General features: G+C 40.7%; 1 protein-coding gene across 1 annotated transcript; it reads left to right on the top strand.

The window, feature by feature from the left end:
- Positions 1-3,807: 3,807 nt before the first annotated feature.
- Positions 3,808-14,317, top strand: MAT2B (methionine adenosyltransferase 2 non-catalytic beta subunit). The gene is made up of 7 exons (XM_084215639.1): positions 3,808-3,950; positions 6,927-7,121; positions 7,953-8,067; positions 8,357-8,509; positions 11,171-11,364; positions 12,243-12,356; positions 13,351-14,317. Exons 1-7 carry the CDS (start codon positions 3,888-3,890, stop codon positions 13,519-13,521), a joined length of 1,005 nt encoding a protein of 334 aa, XP_084071765.1. The 5' UTR covers positions 3,808-3,887; the 3' UTR covers positions 13,522-14,317.
- Positions 14,318-15,902: the final 1,585 nt, after the last annotated feature.

Genomic DNA, 15,902 nt, shown 5'->3' with positions numbered 1-15,902 from the left:
ATGTTTGTGTACTGTGACTAAGATTAGTTTCTTAAGAGCAATGCTGTGTCCACTGTACTCTTAAACTGCCATATAATCTTTGTAGCCAGCTGTTGTAGGTGATCAGTGCTCCAGTGACAGGGAACAACAACAGAGCTTCTCTCACTTGGGTGGGAGGATACCACAGAGCTCACATGCATTGTACAGACTGGAACTTGGACAAGGGGAAAGAATCTGTTAAGCTGCATTTAAAATTAAGAACATATTAGCATAATAAAAATTGTAAATTAAAGAATTTGTCTATTTCCTTTGCAAACAGGTATAAACCCCAAAAGTACATTATAGTGGGATCCATCTAATATTTTTTTTCTAGTCTTATCTTCAAAACAAAGCCCAATGCCTCAAAACCCACATATTCTCTAGTCTTAGGGAAATTATTTAGCTGAACTGTATGAAACATGCAACCTGTGATTCTCTCATTTCTCTTAATACAAAAGCAAATACTGAATTTAAGTCAAAGGTGGAACTGTGTTTTTATTGTGTGTCTGTGCAGCTATCTTACACAGAGGTGCTGCAGAGGCAGGACCCAAAGCTTAGCTGGTAGGATTTATTTGCATTTATGCTGACATCATGAGCTTACAGAGACTTCCTAATTCCTAGGAAATTATATACGAAAAATGCACATCAAGTCCAAGGAAAGAAGTTGGTAGATGTTGTCTTTTAATGTTATCTTTGTGTATTTACTGGATTTCTTGATCCTTTGAAGATTGAGGATGAGGATTAGTTTGAGGTGTTTTAATTAAGAGAGCAGTTGGTATTCACCCTGAAGTGTTGAGAGATTTTGATAAAGAAGTTGCTAGAAGTGTTTTATACTGGAGCTCTCCTTGTGGGGAAAAAAACAACAAAGGTTCCCTTGTCTGAAAGGTGCAAATGGAGTAAAAAAACAATGTAGAGGAAACAGACATTTGTCTGAATGTTAGTGGAAGGTTCCACCAAACTCAAAACATAAACATGGAGACACTGATTTAAGGTACTTTTTTTTTTTTTTGACTGAATGTGCAAATATGCCAAGGGAACCCAAGAATGGCAGGTGTCACAGGACTGGGCTTTTAGGGCTCCTACATCCTTGTTTGATACAGCTGACATGAGCAGGCTTTTACTGACAGAAAAGAAGACCGACTCCAGCAAATAATTCTGCTAGCCTTACAGCAGGGGTGATCCTTGAGCTTTAAAATATTGACAAGTCATAGAGCAGAGTGGGGAGAGAAGCAGAGGGTGAAAGTCTAGGGGAAGTTGGAGGCTTTTTTGCTATCATGCACTCTGAAATAAGTATTAAAAACTGAAACCTTGACATTTGTAGCTCAACTGACATTAGTATTCACTGCAGGAATCCATTACTTTCATGTTGTAGAAGATTTTTTTTAATTGAAAAATCTATGATTTACCATAAATCTCTAATCATTTGTCGTACTGTATTGTAGTAAGAGCTGGGCTGTGCTCAGTTGAAATGTAACATGAAGAGCTCCTGGAATTCTCAACCTGCCTGACCTAATTAGAGCCCTCCTCCTGTTTGCCATAAAAGACAAACTGTCTAAGACTCAGTGCCAGTGCTTTGAATGGATCTCATGCACACAATGCTGTGCTTGCTCATGCTGGCTGTTATGAGGTAAAAATTTAAGCTCGTACTGAGCTGCTTAAATGGTACCACTGGGACCAGACCAAAAGCTTAACAGGAATCAGAGCCACACGTGATGCAGGGCTTGGATGTGTGTTTTGGTTTCAAAGGTCAGCAGAGCCAGTGCTGCTCTCAGTCCATGTGCTCTCTGCAGGCACAGCAGACAAAGGGACAAGTGCACAGTTGAACTGCAATGATTTCCCAGGCTGCTAATTCCCTCTGTGCTTTGGCAGTGCCTGAAATGCTGCTGGAAATGGAGCAGGTAAGGCTCTGCATTAACAGGTTGCTACCATATTTTGGTTACAAAATCAAGGGAAAAACAAATGGGGAGGAGAGAGGGGATTTAATTATGCTGTGGTCTCTGTGAATTACAGTCTGAAATGTTAATTTAATGAGTGGTCCATTTAATCACCCAGGGATGCATAATGCTTAAGTGACTGATCTAGACAACACTACAATTCTTACTGCACAATCATAGTGTTTCACAAAGTGGATGTAACAATAATAAAGAAATTGAAAGTATTGGTAGAACACTACAGAACTTGAGGTAAATATTTGAGAAAAAAAGAGATTCTATCATATAATGAAAATTATATGCAGTTTTTGTATTTAACTTAATCCGATGATAAAGTTGGTAAGATCTTTTACAGGCTGATTGATGATTGTAGCTTGAGATTTCAGTGTTCATGCTTTTGCTGTTTTTCTCTTGCTCTGAGAAGACAAAATTTTTATTTCTCTATCAAGGTTTTTGTTAAAATGCAGAGCTCTTGCAAGCTATGCTGGGAGGAGATGGTGTGACATCGGGTGTACTGGGAGTTCTTGCCTCCATGCTGCTAAACAGTTTGGTATTTCTTTGTAGTTTCTTCTTGATTTCAAGTTATGAATTACTGATGTTTTGAAATAGAATTCTAAGGTTAATGGAAAGAAATCAAATAGCTTGTTACAGGGGGAAAAAAGAGTATCTGTATTCCATGAAGGCAGAAACTGGCTGAAGTGGTTGAATTTTTTTATGTATATACACTTTTTTGTACTTTAAATGTCAGTTGTTTTTCATAAAGGTAATTTATGAAATTCTGCAAAATTTCAGTATGATTTGATGAAGTTTTGGTAGACATTTCTGGTTTTCTTCCTTGAGTACTACAAGTTAAAACTACTTTAATCAAGTCAAGTTGAAATAAATCCATTGGCATAGATACAAGTGTGAAGTAGCTACAGTGAGTTTTGGCCGGTAATTTTTATGTGTCTACTTATCTTCAGTTCTCTTGCTAAAAAAAAATATCTCTTGCCAGGCACAGTCTCTGCCTTTGTGGGTCAGAAATGGTACAGTAACACTTTGTATACAGTATCGTGTTACCTTCAAGACTTTGTATTGACAAAGAAATCACATCAGCCACCTCGTAAGCATGTAACGATACATTCAAGATCAGTACTGTAAGCAGTGATTGCTCTCTCAAAAACAGCCCCCCCTTCTCTGTGGGAGTTACCAGTTGCTTTTGCCTCAAACTCTGGGTAAAGGCAATTGAAAATGCTTTCCTCCACTCTAAAATGAGGAATTAAGTAATTTATAGTGAATGTATAAATTCACTATAAGTGACAGAGCTATGTGCAGGATCATATGTGTTTTGGTCTAATTCTGAAGTTTCACTTGTTTTTTTACAAGTGAAAACTCCCACTAGAAAGTTCACAGTTTCAGTAGGGGAAGTGTGATCAGATGTTAAAACGCAGCGCCACAGGCGCTCAATGCAGTGACTTTTGTTACTGTTTGGAGCACCGGGCACACGGCAGGAGGAGCGGCCCTGCAGGTAAGGCAGCCCCGGTGCTCGCAGTGCCCCGGCAGCACAGGCCCCGCTGCCGTCCTTCTCCCCCGAGGCCAGCAGCGTTCGGGTGGCCGTGGCTGTGCTGCGGGGCTGGCTGCGGGCGGGGACAGCCCCGCCGTCCCTCATGGTCCCGCCGTCCCTGACGCTTCCCCAGCCCCGCCGCTCTCCGCCCGCCCCGTGCGGCCCTCCCTGTCCCCAGGGGCCGTGCCTGTCCCTTTAAATACCCATGCTGGCCCCGCCCCCTCCGGCGCGCCCTGGCCAATGAGCGCGCGGCCGGGGGAGGCGCGTGCGTGGGGCGCGCGGCGCGGCGAGGGCGCCCCCCTGTGGCGCGGCGCTCGGCCCGGGCGCAGAGGCTCCGTCGCGCAGCGCCGGGAGCCGCGGGCGCGGAGCGGTACCAGGCCCGGCCCGGCCCCGCCATGGTGGGCCGGGAGAAGGAGCTCAGGATCCGCTTCGCGCCGGGACGCTGCGAGCTCGTGGAGGTGAGGGCGGAGGGCCGGCAACCCGCCGCGGGGCGGCTGTGCTGCTGTGCAGCGCGGGGCCGGGCGGGCAGGCCCGGAGCGCTGACGCGTTCGCGGCGGGGCCGGGCCCGGGGGGGCCGGGGCTGCGCTCTGAGGGGCCGCGGGTACCTGAGAACGGCGGCTGGGAGCGCCCACGGGCTCCGGGCGTTGGGTCCGTTTGTATCCGCACGGCCCCGCCGGAATGGCCAGCGGACGGTGCGCTCGGCAGCCCGCGGCGCTCGGGGGTCGCGGCGCCGCTCTCGGCGGGCCCGAGGCGCAAGGAAGGGCTCGGAGATAGAGACCGAGTGCGGGGGTTCCACAGAGGATTCATTCCCCGGAGAGGCGCCTCCGTGCCCGCTGCCCCGGGCGGGGTCGGTGGTGAGCCACAGGTGTACGTGAGCTGCCGCAGCGATGAGGGTTGGGCGTGGAGGGAGGGGCAGAACAACTTCTGACAACACCAACGCAGGCTCACCTGTCGTTGCGAGCCGTCGGAGAGCCCCAGGCTTTGCCTGTTGCTTTCTGTGGCTGCCGGGCATGGCAGAGCTGAGGGAGCTCAGTCTCACCTTCCCTCCCCTGTAGTGACTTGGATCTCATCGGATTTTGTTGCGAATCTTTTACACCAGTGGCTTTCGGGTTTTGGTGGCCATTCCTTAAAATTGGTGTTTTCAGTTCAGCATGATGTTCTAAATAAAAATATAAAGTTCGAAAAGCTTTATGCAGAACTGTGAAAGTACTTGTTTCTGGTTTTCAACTTGAAATGCATAATGTTTTGTTCTTTTTATAAATTATACTGTTTATTATGTTTTGGTAGTGTTTGCAAAGTGATCTGGTGTCTCATAAATGCTGTTTTTAAATCTGATAGTGCTGTGACTTGTTTACATTAACTTGTTTATGAGACTTCTAAACACAATAGTTTTTTGTTGTTCTTGGTTAATATGGATATCAGATAACAATAAATGGGATGGTTCGTTATAAACCTCAAAATTGCCGGTTTTGGTAGTGTTAAGAGGACCAGCATAGAAGTGCTGCTGCTGCTAGGTGATGTCCTGTGAAGGAGCAAGGCAGCATGCAGGGGAAGAGTTCATCTGTTCAGGTTCTGTATCACCGGAATGTTAAAACTTCTGGCAAGAGGAGATTCAAACTGGTAATTAGTTGGTGTTGGGTATATGAGAACCATATATCATTTGTCTTGCTCTTTCAGAAACAAGTGACTGGAATCGATTAGTCTTGCAGACAACAGCAGTAACATGTAAGCTGTGCTGGGTGAAAGCTGTGTTTGTGTCCAGTTCAAGCTGTGCTGCTGATGTAACATCCTCTTCACGATATGTAAAATAAACAAACTTAGATGAATGAGGTTCTAAAACATGAGGTTTTGCAAATGACACTTGGTTTTGGGTTGGTCACATCCTACTTACTGAAGATATTCAGTGATGTTTTGATGTTTTTAGAGAACTTTTTGACTTTGTTCTGCAGCAAGTGTTGGATATTTATTAATGGGCACGTCTGGCTGTTGAAGCCATGATCACAGGTCCTGTGGCACTGTGCATACTTTGCTAAGAGAAGTAGTACAGAAGAAAATAGTAGTTGCATGTTCTTGCTCCTGCTCTTCAGAGAAGCCTGGGTAGCCTTAAAAATGGTAAACCAGCTTGTGTTCTCAGGTAAAATTTAAGGATAAAAGTAACTGTCACTTGCTGTAGTCTGTCATTTTCATGCAACTGTCCAGATGTAAATTATTGATTTTCATCTAGTACTAATGGGAATAAAGCTTTCATCTGGAAATTCAGAGTTGAGAAAAATTCCTGCACTGTGCTGGGAATTTGGAACAATTGTTTTGGGTAGGATGTTTGTATTATGCCCTCTGCATAAGCCCTTATAGAACAAAAGCTTTGTAACTTCACGGGTGAAAGACAGTGAGTGGGAGTGATTGCTGTGGCCTCCTGTGCTGCAATCAAAAAGTAGCAGTCTGGTACAATGCTTAGAAATTACAGGGCTTTTGAGATAGAATGCTTTCTGCTATGCAATCATGTACAGAATTATAGTAATTTGTCACAAATTGTCCTTGTGTGAAAGTGGTCAGGAAACCCAAGATCTGTGGGTTCTGCACACAAAGTTTTTTCTGCACAGGCATGGTAAAGATATGCTTTCATTTTTGTTTTTAGCAGGAGTTTTTTTGGGTTTAGTTATAGCAGATACAGAAGGAAAGCATTAAAGGAAAATAAAGATTTCAGAAACAGACATGGATCTTGTGTTTGCTGTCTTGAAAACCTGATGTTCTAGTGAGAGGTGGGATGAAGTTCATGTGTGCTGATGTTCACAGCTGTCCCAAGTACCAAAGTGTGCAGGAGCTGAAGTACAGCTTCAGTCTGTTGTATAAATTGAGAGCTGAAATTGTCCAATTGCTTCCATGTGCATTTTGTAAAATTGACAAACGATCCATGTCTTGCTTTTACTTGCTATTAGACTATTGTGTTGAATAACAATTAATTACTCTTCTATTTGATAATAAAATTCAAGATTTGAATTACTACAGTAAGTTATATTGTATTGCTGCAGCTTTTAACAGGCACAGACTAACCAGATTTGTTGTAGGATTTGGACCCTATGGGTTACCTCTTTTTGGGTCTGTTTTCTAAAGAAGTTAGTTCTCTCAGATTGCACAAAGTTATCAGCTTTTGAATGAACTTAAAATTCTGTCTCCACTAGTGGTTTGGATTGTTGTAGAAGTAAATCAGTTTACCACTGAACTTTTGTTTTCATTACCTTTGAATATGTGGTTAAGTGGTTGAGTGGCTGCAGTGTTGGTCCTCCCAGATGTTGGTGTTGAATGAGACACTCCAAAAAACTCAGGAGAAGCTTTTTAAATACAGTAGCCATTGACTGTAGTTTTACATACTTTTAAAGAAAAAACAGTACAAAATTAGAGTAGAAACAAAACTTTTCCTGTTGTCATTTCCCTAGGAAGATGTTGACATTCCCAGTAGGCGAGTTTTGATCACTGGTGCTACGGGACTTCTTGGCAGAGCTGTGTTTAAAGAATTCAATGAAAATAATTGGAACACAGTTGGTTGTGGATACAGGAGAGCTCAGCCCAGATTTGAACATGTTAATCTTCTGGACTCTATTGCAGTTCATGACATCATCCATGATTTTCAGGTAAGTCTCTGGAGTATAAAGTGGATGGGAGGGGTACTTTATCTGTGCAGTAGTCAGCTGATAGTGCTGCTGTGTTCTGGGGCGTGTGTGGGGCTCATGCTTTGGCAGAGCTCTGACAAAAGTGTGTGCTCTGCCCCACCTAGAGCAGAGGCTTGCTCTGTGGGTACAGACAGCTCTGGCTGACCACAGGCAGGCTGCAGGCACAGCTGTATGTGCAGCACACTGCAAAGGAAAAGATACTTTTGAGTTATTGACACAGTAATGTGCCAATATGCAGTTCTGGGGAAGTGGAGGAATATTTAAGTACAACAGCAGTAACTCTGTGTAGTGTACAGTGTTCACTGTTTTTTCAGTCTGAGTGCTAAGGCGAATATATAAAACCTGAAATACATGATACATGCCATTCTATAAAAGAGTAAATATCATCTTAATAATCTGCAAAATCAAGTAAGCCATGTGTAAACAGCTTACCTAAAAATTTTTAGTACCCTTGTTTGTGTGAGAGATCTATCTTATAGTAATATATGTTTTACTATATAGAGTTAAAAAGAAAAAAATCCCCACAACTTCAAAGTTGCTGTAAGACTGAAGCTACTGAAGACCATAACTTCACAATTTATGACAGGTATTTTTCTTGTCTTGAAACAGCGTAGTTTTATTGTAAAGAGATACTAAGGAAAAGGTGTTCCAGGTGTTCTGGAATTCCAGAATTAAAAATGACAATCCTGTTTTTATTACTTAGTTTTGCCTGAGGGGTGTCATTGCTTGAGTTAGGGTACAACTGCCATCTCTTGACATGTTGGTTGTTTAAAATTAGTCTTTAATTTCCAGCCTCATGTTATAGTGCACTGTGCTGCTGAGAGAAGGCCAGATGTTGTAGAAGGTCAACCAGATGCTGCTTCTCAGCTCAATGTGGCTGCTTCAGCAAACTTAGCAAAGGAGGCAGGTAAGGAGATAATCTCATGGATTTGCTGTCTGGTTCAAATCCTGCATCTGTTTATACAGGGACATGAATACAAACAGTGCAAGTGTTAATGTCACTTCTGCCATCAGTGTGCTGTTGATCTGCTTTCCATAAGAGTAGTGTGCAAAACTCTGTGAAGGATCAGGGGACAGACAAAGCAGCAGGAATGAATGGGCATGGAAGATGGGATCCTTGGGAGATTTAAGGGTCTATTGGGATTTCAAAGAAGGCATGAATTAATATAAATAATCTATAAACATTTCCTTCCTAGCTGGAGTTGGAGCATTTCTGATCTACATTAGTACAGACTATGTATTTGATGGAACAAGCCCTCCATACAAAGAGACTGATGTGCCAAATCCCCTGAATTTATATGGTAAAACCAAACTGGAGGGTGAAAAGGCAGTTCTGGAAAACAATGAAGGTAAGACAATCAACCACTTTTAATACAGGCTTTCTATTTTTACTCAGTTACATATTTGCTTAGTAGACTCTTAAGTCAACGATGAAGTTGCAAAACCATGGAAACGAGTTTCGGAGAAGATTGTGATTAGGGGTTGGTCTCTGCTCATGAGCAATTCTTGCTTATATCTTGACTAAAGCTTTTGTTTCTTACCTGTTCCAATCTTCATTCATGTTATTTATCTCTTACTGATGGACATTCATAAGCCTTTGTCTATTGTAAATCTGCTGCTCCTAAGAAATGATAAAATACTCATTCAATATATAACTGCAGTTATTTATGGGGATGCATTGCAAGTGTTGTTAATGTGTGTTTACTTAAAGGGAAAATCAGACTTGTGATTCAGTAATAATACAGCTCAAATAAACATGGAGCCTTATTACTCTTTGGGTTTTGCTCTATTATGTATACCAACAGGCCACCCAGTTTGGTTTTACTCACCTGTACACATCATATTCCTGCTTGTAACAGAAGATTTAATAACATATTAATGGTTTTAAACAACCAGATTTTTAAAAATTATTTATGTCTTTTCTTAATGAAAATTTGGCACACAAAATACACAAACATAATTTTTAAAGTTCTACTTAAGGGAAAAGAACACGTTCCCTATAATTTAAGATTGATTTCTTGTATAAAAGAGAGATTTGGCTGTTTCTAGGTGGTGCACTGTCAGTAGTGCACTGTCAGATTATAAGGAAAGAAGCGCTTGTATTTTATACAAAAATCTGAAGAAAGTAATCGCAGTGCACATGCAGAAGAGGCTTCTGATACTTACACTGTTCTTCTGTGCTTCCCAACCAGACAACCAAGCTATTGCTAAATTAGTGTGGTGGTCTTCCAGTAAGTAAATATATGCTGTGTATGATGGATTTGGCATTATTAGTAAGAAAGAAATTGTGTAAAAAAAAATACTTTGATAGGAAAAGTCTCATTTAAGTAAAAATAAATTTAAATGACAAGTTATTCACTCCTCCTCTAGATTAAATACCATCTTTGAATTTGACTGTGATGCTGTTTGCGGCCTGTTCTACATTGGTAATGAAGATAAGACTTTACCAGATCCAAGGATTTGTGGGTATCCTGCTAGAGCCTTCCCCCAGCTCAGCACTGCAGTTTGGTTTCGTAACCTTTCAGAGCAGGATCTGTCAGGCAGCAGTGGGTTGCAGCAGTGGTATTATTAGCAGGAGGAGTGTTGAGGTGGTGCTGAGTAAAGGGTTTGAAAAAATGACTTCTCTTGGTTCATACAAATGCAAGTATTTTCTGTGTTCTGGTATTCCAACCACTGATTTGCTGATACAGACTAGGTAGAATTCCACTGGTCAAATATGTAGCTGTGTGAAGAACTGCCCCGTCCATTTCTGTTGTAAAATGCAAAAATCTCCAGTAAATGGTTTAAAAATTTTTTTAAAAGATACTTTACTTTGGTTAGAAGGGGACACATGCTTATAAATATATATGTATATGTATAAAGTCATGCTTATAGAACTACAAAGTGTCAGGAGGTCCTCAGAGCTGTTAGTCATGAGGCTGATCCTCTCCACATCCTAGAGAGCTGAGTATAACAGGAAGACAGTTGTCTTCTCAAAGAATGAATATTTTTTAAGCAATTTAAAAATAGATGTTTCAACCAGTATTTAAAGAGAAGAGCATATCTGCTGAGTTACTAAAAAACTGCATCTAGAGCAGCAGGAAATCAGTGTCATGCTGGGTTTTCTATTTGTTTTTCTTGTCTAAGTACTTATTTTGGTTTACTTGTCTGTGAGAATAATTTCTGTGTTAGCTTTTTCTGTTTGTCTCTCCAATAGCTATAGCATTTTCCTCCAAGTAGATTAAGAATGGCAATTTTTTGATGACTTCAGCTTCTAATTTCAAGTCCGATTTTTTTGTTTTGTTTTCTCTTTCAGCAAAGCTATTACTTTTAAGTAATTTGTCATAGCCTTGGATTTCTTCTCAGAGGCTTTTTGAGTCTTCGTGACAGAGATAGACTAGTATGATGTATTCTATTATGAAATATGTTTCTCTTTGCATTTTGTTAATTTCTCAAATCACTGTCCTGGAATCTAACATTGTTTACTATTGTGTTTTATGAACCTCTTCCTTAGTTGTCAAGCTTTTCATTTATTTCAAGGTTCGTGTCTTTTTTTTCTGGTAAATAATCTACTCCTTTTTACAGAAGGCTTCTGCATGATGGGTAAAAAATCTTTGTAATTTATGCCTGAAAAAGATGACCTGGGATTGGTGGGAATTTTTCTCCTTGCTCTTACCTAGTGAGGATGGGGAGTGCTGGAGAAACTGCACAGCGTATTTGGGGTTTTTAATTTTTTAATTTTTGTTGTAACCCAAACAAGCATCTTTATGCAATTAATGAAAGCTTGTTAACTTTCTGGAAATCAATGGCATAAATGAAAATAAATAATAATAATACAGTCATTTCTATAATTTTAGTGTTTATAAACTGGTTTTGATATAAATTAAAATTATATTCTGAGAGCTAACATACTGCTTGCATTTTATTTGTGATTTGTAGATACCTAATCAGCATATTTCTTAACACTTCCACTTTTCAGATTGTCTGCCACATTGGTACCCACCCATGATCTAACATACTCTTTCTTTTAGACACTGCGGTACTTAGGATTCCTGTCTTGTATGGAGAGGTGGAAAGACTGGAGGAAAGTGCTGTGACAGTTATGTTTGATAAAGTGCAGTTCAGTAATAAATCTGCCAACATGGACCACTGGCAACAGAGATTTCCTACCAATGTCAAGGATGTAGCAGCTGTTTGCAGACAACTAGCAGAGAAGAGAATGTTGGTAAGAATGGCAAGAAATGAGCCTCTGCAAGGTGAAAGCAGTTGGATTTCTCAGCTTTGCTTCTGAACAACTGAGAACTACACATCACCTGGATAATTTGCATTTCTGGCATGCTGGGAGGGAGGAAGGAACTGGCTGTAATATTACAGGATCTGTGCATGACTATGAGGGTATTGTAGTCTTTGAAACTAAAGTGGTTAAAGAGATTGGACAGAGCCTTCTGAAAACTGTCTTGTGTCTCCTGGTATAGAGGAGAGAATTAGAAATGCCAATTTATTCTGATATGCCTTTTACAAATCGCTACTTTGAACTTAAAAAACCCATGTGGTTGAAGTTAATTCTCAAAGGTGCCCTTGTTTATTGTATTAACAACACTGAAATGGCCAAACAATGTCTCTGGACTGCAGTACTTCCTTGTATTTGTTCACCACAGCACCTTCAGATTACCATCTTTGCAAGGTAACAGAACAAAACAACAAAGAGCCACCTTCATGTTTTTCACACAGTAACTTTGAAAACACGGACTGGACTTGTACAGGGTTTGCAGTTTAACATTCAGAATGTGTGTGATGCTTTTTGCCTTTGTTTTTGAGTAAGTGAAAGTCAGAGAATAGCTGAGTTCCTCCTCCCCAGCTTTTTGACCTTGCTTGGTTGGTGGGCAGCTCCTTCCCCTCCTGTTCATTCTACAGTCTGTGAAGTCAGTTTCTGGTCTCAGGTCCTGGTCAGGTGTTCTCTGAAAGAGTACCACTGAGGTGCTGTAAGATGCCTTTTGAGATAGGGTCTTTCTGGATGCTAATTCTGCACAGTTCTGGCACAGGAATTAGCCTGAGGGCCAGCTGACTGCTTCCTTTCATCTGTGTTTCCTCTTTCTCCTCTAGGACCCATCAATAAAAGGAACCTTCCACTGGTCTGGCAATGAACAGATGACGAAGTATGAGATGGCCTGTGCAATTGCAGATGCTTTCAACCTTCCCAGCAGCCACTTGAGACCAGTAAGTGATGTGTTGTTGGACCAGTAGGCAGACAGATGTGCCTTGTCATTGCAAGTAGCAGGTCTCCCACTGGCTGTACAAGTGAGCTTCCTCTTCAGGACAGGCTGTGCATGTCCAGCACAGCAGCTCTGTAGCTGAGGGAACTGGCTGCTATCAAGCACAGGAAAAAACCAGCTGCTTTGACATGCTGAATTAGGAAAATTACCCAGTCAGTCAGTCACTGGTTTCCCAGTCTGTCGTGTAATGGTATTTCTGAACAGTTCCCCTGTTCTGCAGAAAATCTGTACTTTTATGTTAGATTGATAGAACATTAACTTGAAGATATTGCACAGCTTTTACAGAGCCCTGTCCAGATTTATTTCTGAGTACATGCACTTACGAACTGCAAATTAATTTTGCTTTTCTTCAAACACTTGTCCTGCAGTTTTATTGACATTTGAGACTACTCTTGAAGGCATACTAGTAATGTGATGGGCATATGACGTGTCAAGATTTTACCTATGTACAAAATAAATTCTAAGGATTCTGAATTGGTGAACACTGAAACTGAAATGTGGCTTGGAAGATGGAAGAAAAACAATGGAGAACACTTAGTCTGAATTTTTTCTGCCCAACTCTATTTCTCCTCAAGACATGGTTGTCTTCATATTGATCAAGACATGGTTCTGTTTGCATTCTGGAATATTCCTTGCCAGAGTGAAAATAGGAATAAAATGTTGAAAAACACAAATAGTAGCAGTAAAGAGAGTGAGAAAAATTTGTCTTGAGATGGTTCACATGGCATGATGGGTTGAAATAAAGTTAACTATATAACAAGTAAATAGTAAAAAAATTTAAACCATAGAAACCCCCACAAAATAGAAGGGAGGAGACAACCATAACTATATAGAAAGCTGTGAAGAAAATACTTATAACATACATGTACAGTTATCTTTCTGTCACTTCTGCTTACTTATTGGTGTGGGGTTTTTTTGTGTTCTGTTTCTGTTTTTAGATTACTGATAGTCCAGTTGTGGGTGCTCTCCGTCCCAAGAACGCTCAGCTGGACTGCTCCAAGCTGGAGATGCTGGGGATTGGTCAGAGAACGCCATTTCGAGCTGGCATCAGAGAATCACTTTGGCCTTTCCTTGTTGACAAGAGATGGAGACAGACAGTCTTCCATTAGTTTGTAACTTTTTTAGTAAAAGTATGGTATGTGGCACTTTTTTAAAAGAAAAAAAAATAGTTTTGTATGAGTGTTCTTAAATGGTGACATTTATGAGCTTTCATTTAATTGGGTAAACAAATGGTCTTGCACTAGTGAAACTTAGCCTAAAAAAAGTTCAGTGAAAAAACTGAGCCTATTTGATGTCATGGATTTTCTCCTTCCATTTATACCAGTTTAACTTGATATCTGTTCTTGGTGGGTTGAGGTTCTTAGTAATGAGTACTGTGTGATGCTGAGAATGACTCAGATCACTTGCTGACTTACTTTTGGCTGAAATATGTTGGTGATGCTTAAGGTCTGTGCCATTGTTGTATATACCATTTCTCTTCATTAAAAGACATGGTCAGTTACTTTATCACCAAAAATCTGAGGTTTTTGTTTTTAATTTCTGAAGGTGGTGTTTTTAGGGAGTTAAGCTGAAGTAGGAATCCTTAAATGTTTGTTTTGCTTGAGCTCTGATCAAAATGTTTTTTAAAAAAGTGAAACTTTATTTTTGCAGTTATCAAGTGTACTTTTTATGCTTGAAATATTTTCAGAATGTTCTGTAAATTGAATGCCTGCAGCTTTGTATTTGTACAGTAAGTTGTATGCATTTGTTTTCATGGTGACTTATAAAAGCTAGGGGAGGGTGGGGACAGTGGGCAACCAATAGTTTTGACCTGGGGTTTTTTTGGGTGGGGGATTGGAGTTGAAGGATTCTTGATTTTTTTTTTTTTTTCTGGGTTGTTTTATGTTTTTTGTATGAAAGCACAAAGTATCTTCATCCTTCCCTTCCCTTTTTGGGGATAGCATTTGCAACTTGTTAAATTAATGGAAGATGTTTGTTAATAAGTACATGGGAGATGGAGAGGAAAGTGTTCAATAATTTGTAGCACTGCAGCGGCTTTTGCACAGACTGTCAGAGCTGACACTGCTGCAGTTTGTTGTGGAACAGCAAAGTGTGTGTGGTGAAGGTTTCCAGCATAATAAAACTGCAGTAGTCTAATATAAGATAGTCTTTAAAGCTGGACTCAATAACCAGATAATGTGGAGAAAGAACATTGTAAAGCTTTGCTTCCTTTTGAAGTTGTAGAATCAACAATATGAATGTTCTGATATTGCTAGTATATTATTAGTAAAGCTAGTAAAAGGCCCAGTTGGATGGTCATTTATTTTTCTGAGGCTGAAATGAAGGGGAAGGGAAAGATGTTCAGGTTTAATTTTTTAAGTGTGTGGGGGAGACACATGGAGAAATAGACCAGTTGAAGGTCTTGTAAAGGTGAGCTTCACATTCAGTCATTTCATTTCAACTGGCATATGCTAAGCAATCATAATCCCAGTCTGTTTTAGTCTGAAGTCCTGATACACACATGGTAACCTATCTCCAAAATGACAATAAATATATATTGCCAGCATGAGAAACAGTTGTTGATTCTTTCCTTGCCATCAGGATTTGTTTATTTGAATCAGAAATGTTTGCAGTTCTTCTTGAAATCTGTGTGCCCTTTCAGCATTGGGTTTTTTTTCCTTCTTTAATTCAGTAATTATTTCCTGACTTGGATTAGGATCATTTCTCTGTCAGTGTCACTGCCTTTGAGATGTGATAAATGTACACACCAAAGATACAGAAGGTGTTGAAAATGTGAGCTCTGAAACATCTTGGGCTTCTGGGCTGGATCAGGAACATTCTATGTCCCTTCCCCTTGCAGAGAGCAGTTTAACCAGGAATGAAAAAAGGATGACTTCTCTCCCAAGGATAAAGGACCTAAGTGAGATGAGTTGGGCATTGTACTGGGAAGACAAAATTGAAATATTTGGACTTTTTTTTCACACTGAGCAAGTAACTCCCACTGTCCAGTTGCAGCCTGTCAGAGGGGATTCATGTCCTCAGCATCCCCGTTGGAGACTGCAGTCTTGAGGCATTTTGCAACTGGACAGACACCTTGGATGACATTTCCCTCCTTTGGTTATAGAAGTCTAAGACAGCATCAATAAATATGGCAAGAGGCAGTGGAACTAGCACTGTCATTTTCCAGTCACTTTAAAGATACGTTTCTGTTGAAGGAACTTATCACATTCTTCCCTTTTCATTGCTGGCTTCATGACAGAGGTGAGTGGAGGTGTTTGTGTTCATCCACAAGGGCCCTGGAGCCTTTTAGAGTCAAAACTGTTGTGCTTGCATGAGACACAGTCTTGGTGTTGGAAGGAAAGAGTGGCCTCTTTTTACAGAAGCAGTGCCAGTTTCTGCCAGCTTAGTGATTGTGAAGTATGACAATACAGAGTCCCCATTTGAGGGTTGTTGGAGGTTCATATTCATTTTACTCATTGCTGTCTGTCAGCAGTGGGCATCAAGGAAGAAA

This window comes from Fringilla coelebs (genome assembly GCF_963513975.1).
Source record: "Fringilla coelebs genome assembly, chromosome: 15".
Classification (NCBI taxonomy): domain Eukaryota; kingdom Metazoa; phylum Chordata; class Aves; order Passeriformes; family Fringillidae; genus Fringilla; species Fringilla coelebs.
This window is presented reverse-complemented; position numbering and strand designations above follow the sequence as displayed.

What these genes read in the sequence shown, in the direction of transcription:
- MAT2B (XM_084215639.1), top strand. Translation starts at nt 3,888, where the DNA reads ATGGTGGGCCGGGAGAAGGAGCTCAGGATCCGCTTCGCGCCGGGACGC. An exon ending in AGTTCTGGAAAACAATGAAG is followed by an intron (nt 8,510 to 11,170) that starts GTAAGACAATCA and finishes TCTTTCTTTTAG; the next exon opens with ACACTGCGGTACTTAGGATT. An exon ending in TAGCAGAGAAGAGAATGTTG is followed by an intron (nt 11,365 to 12,242) that starts GTAAGAATGGCA and finishes TTTCTCCTCTAG; the next exon opens with GACCCATCAATAAAAGGAAC.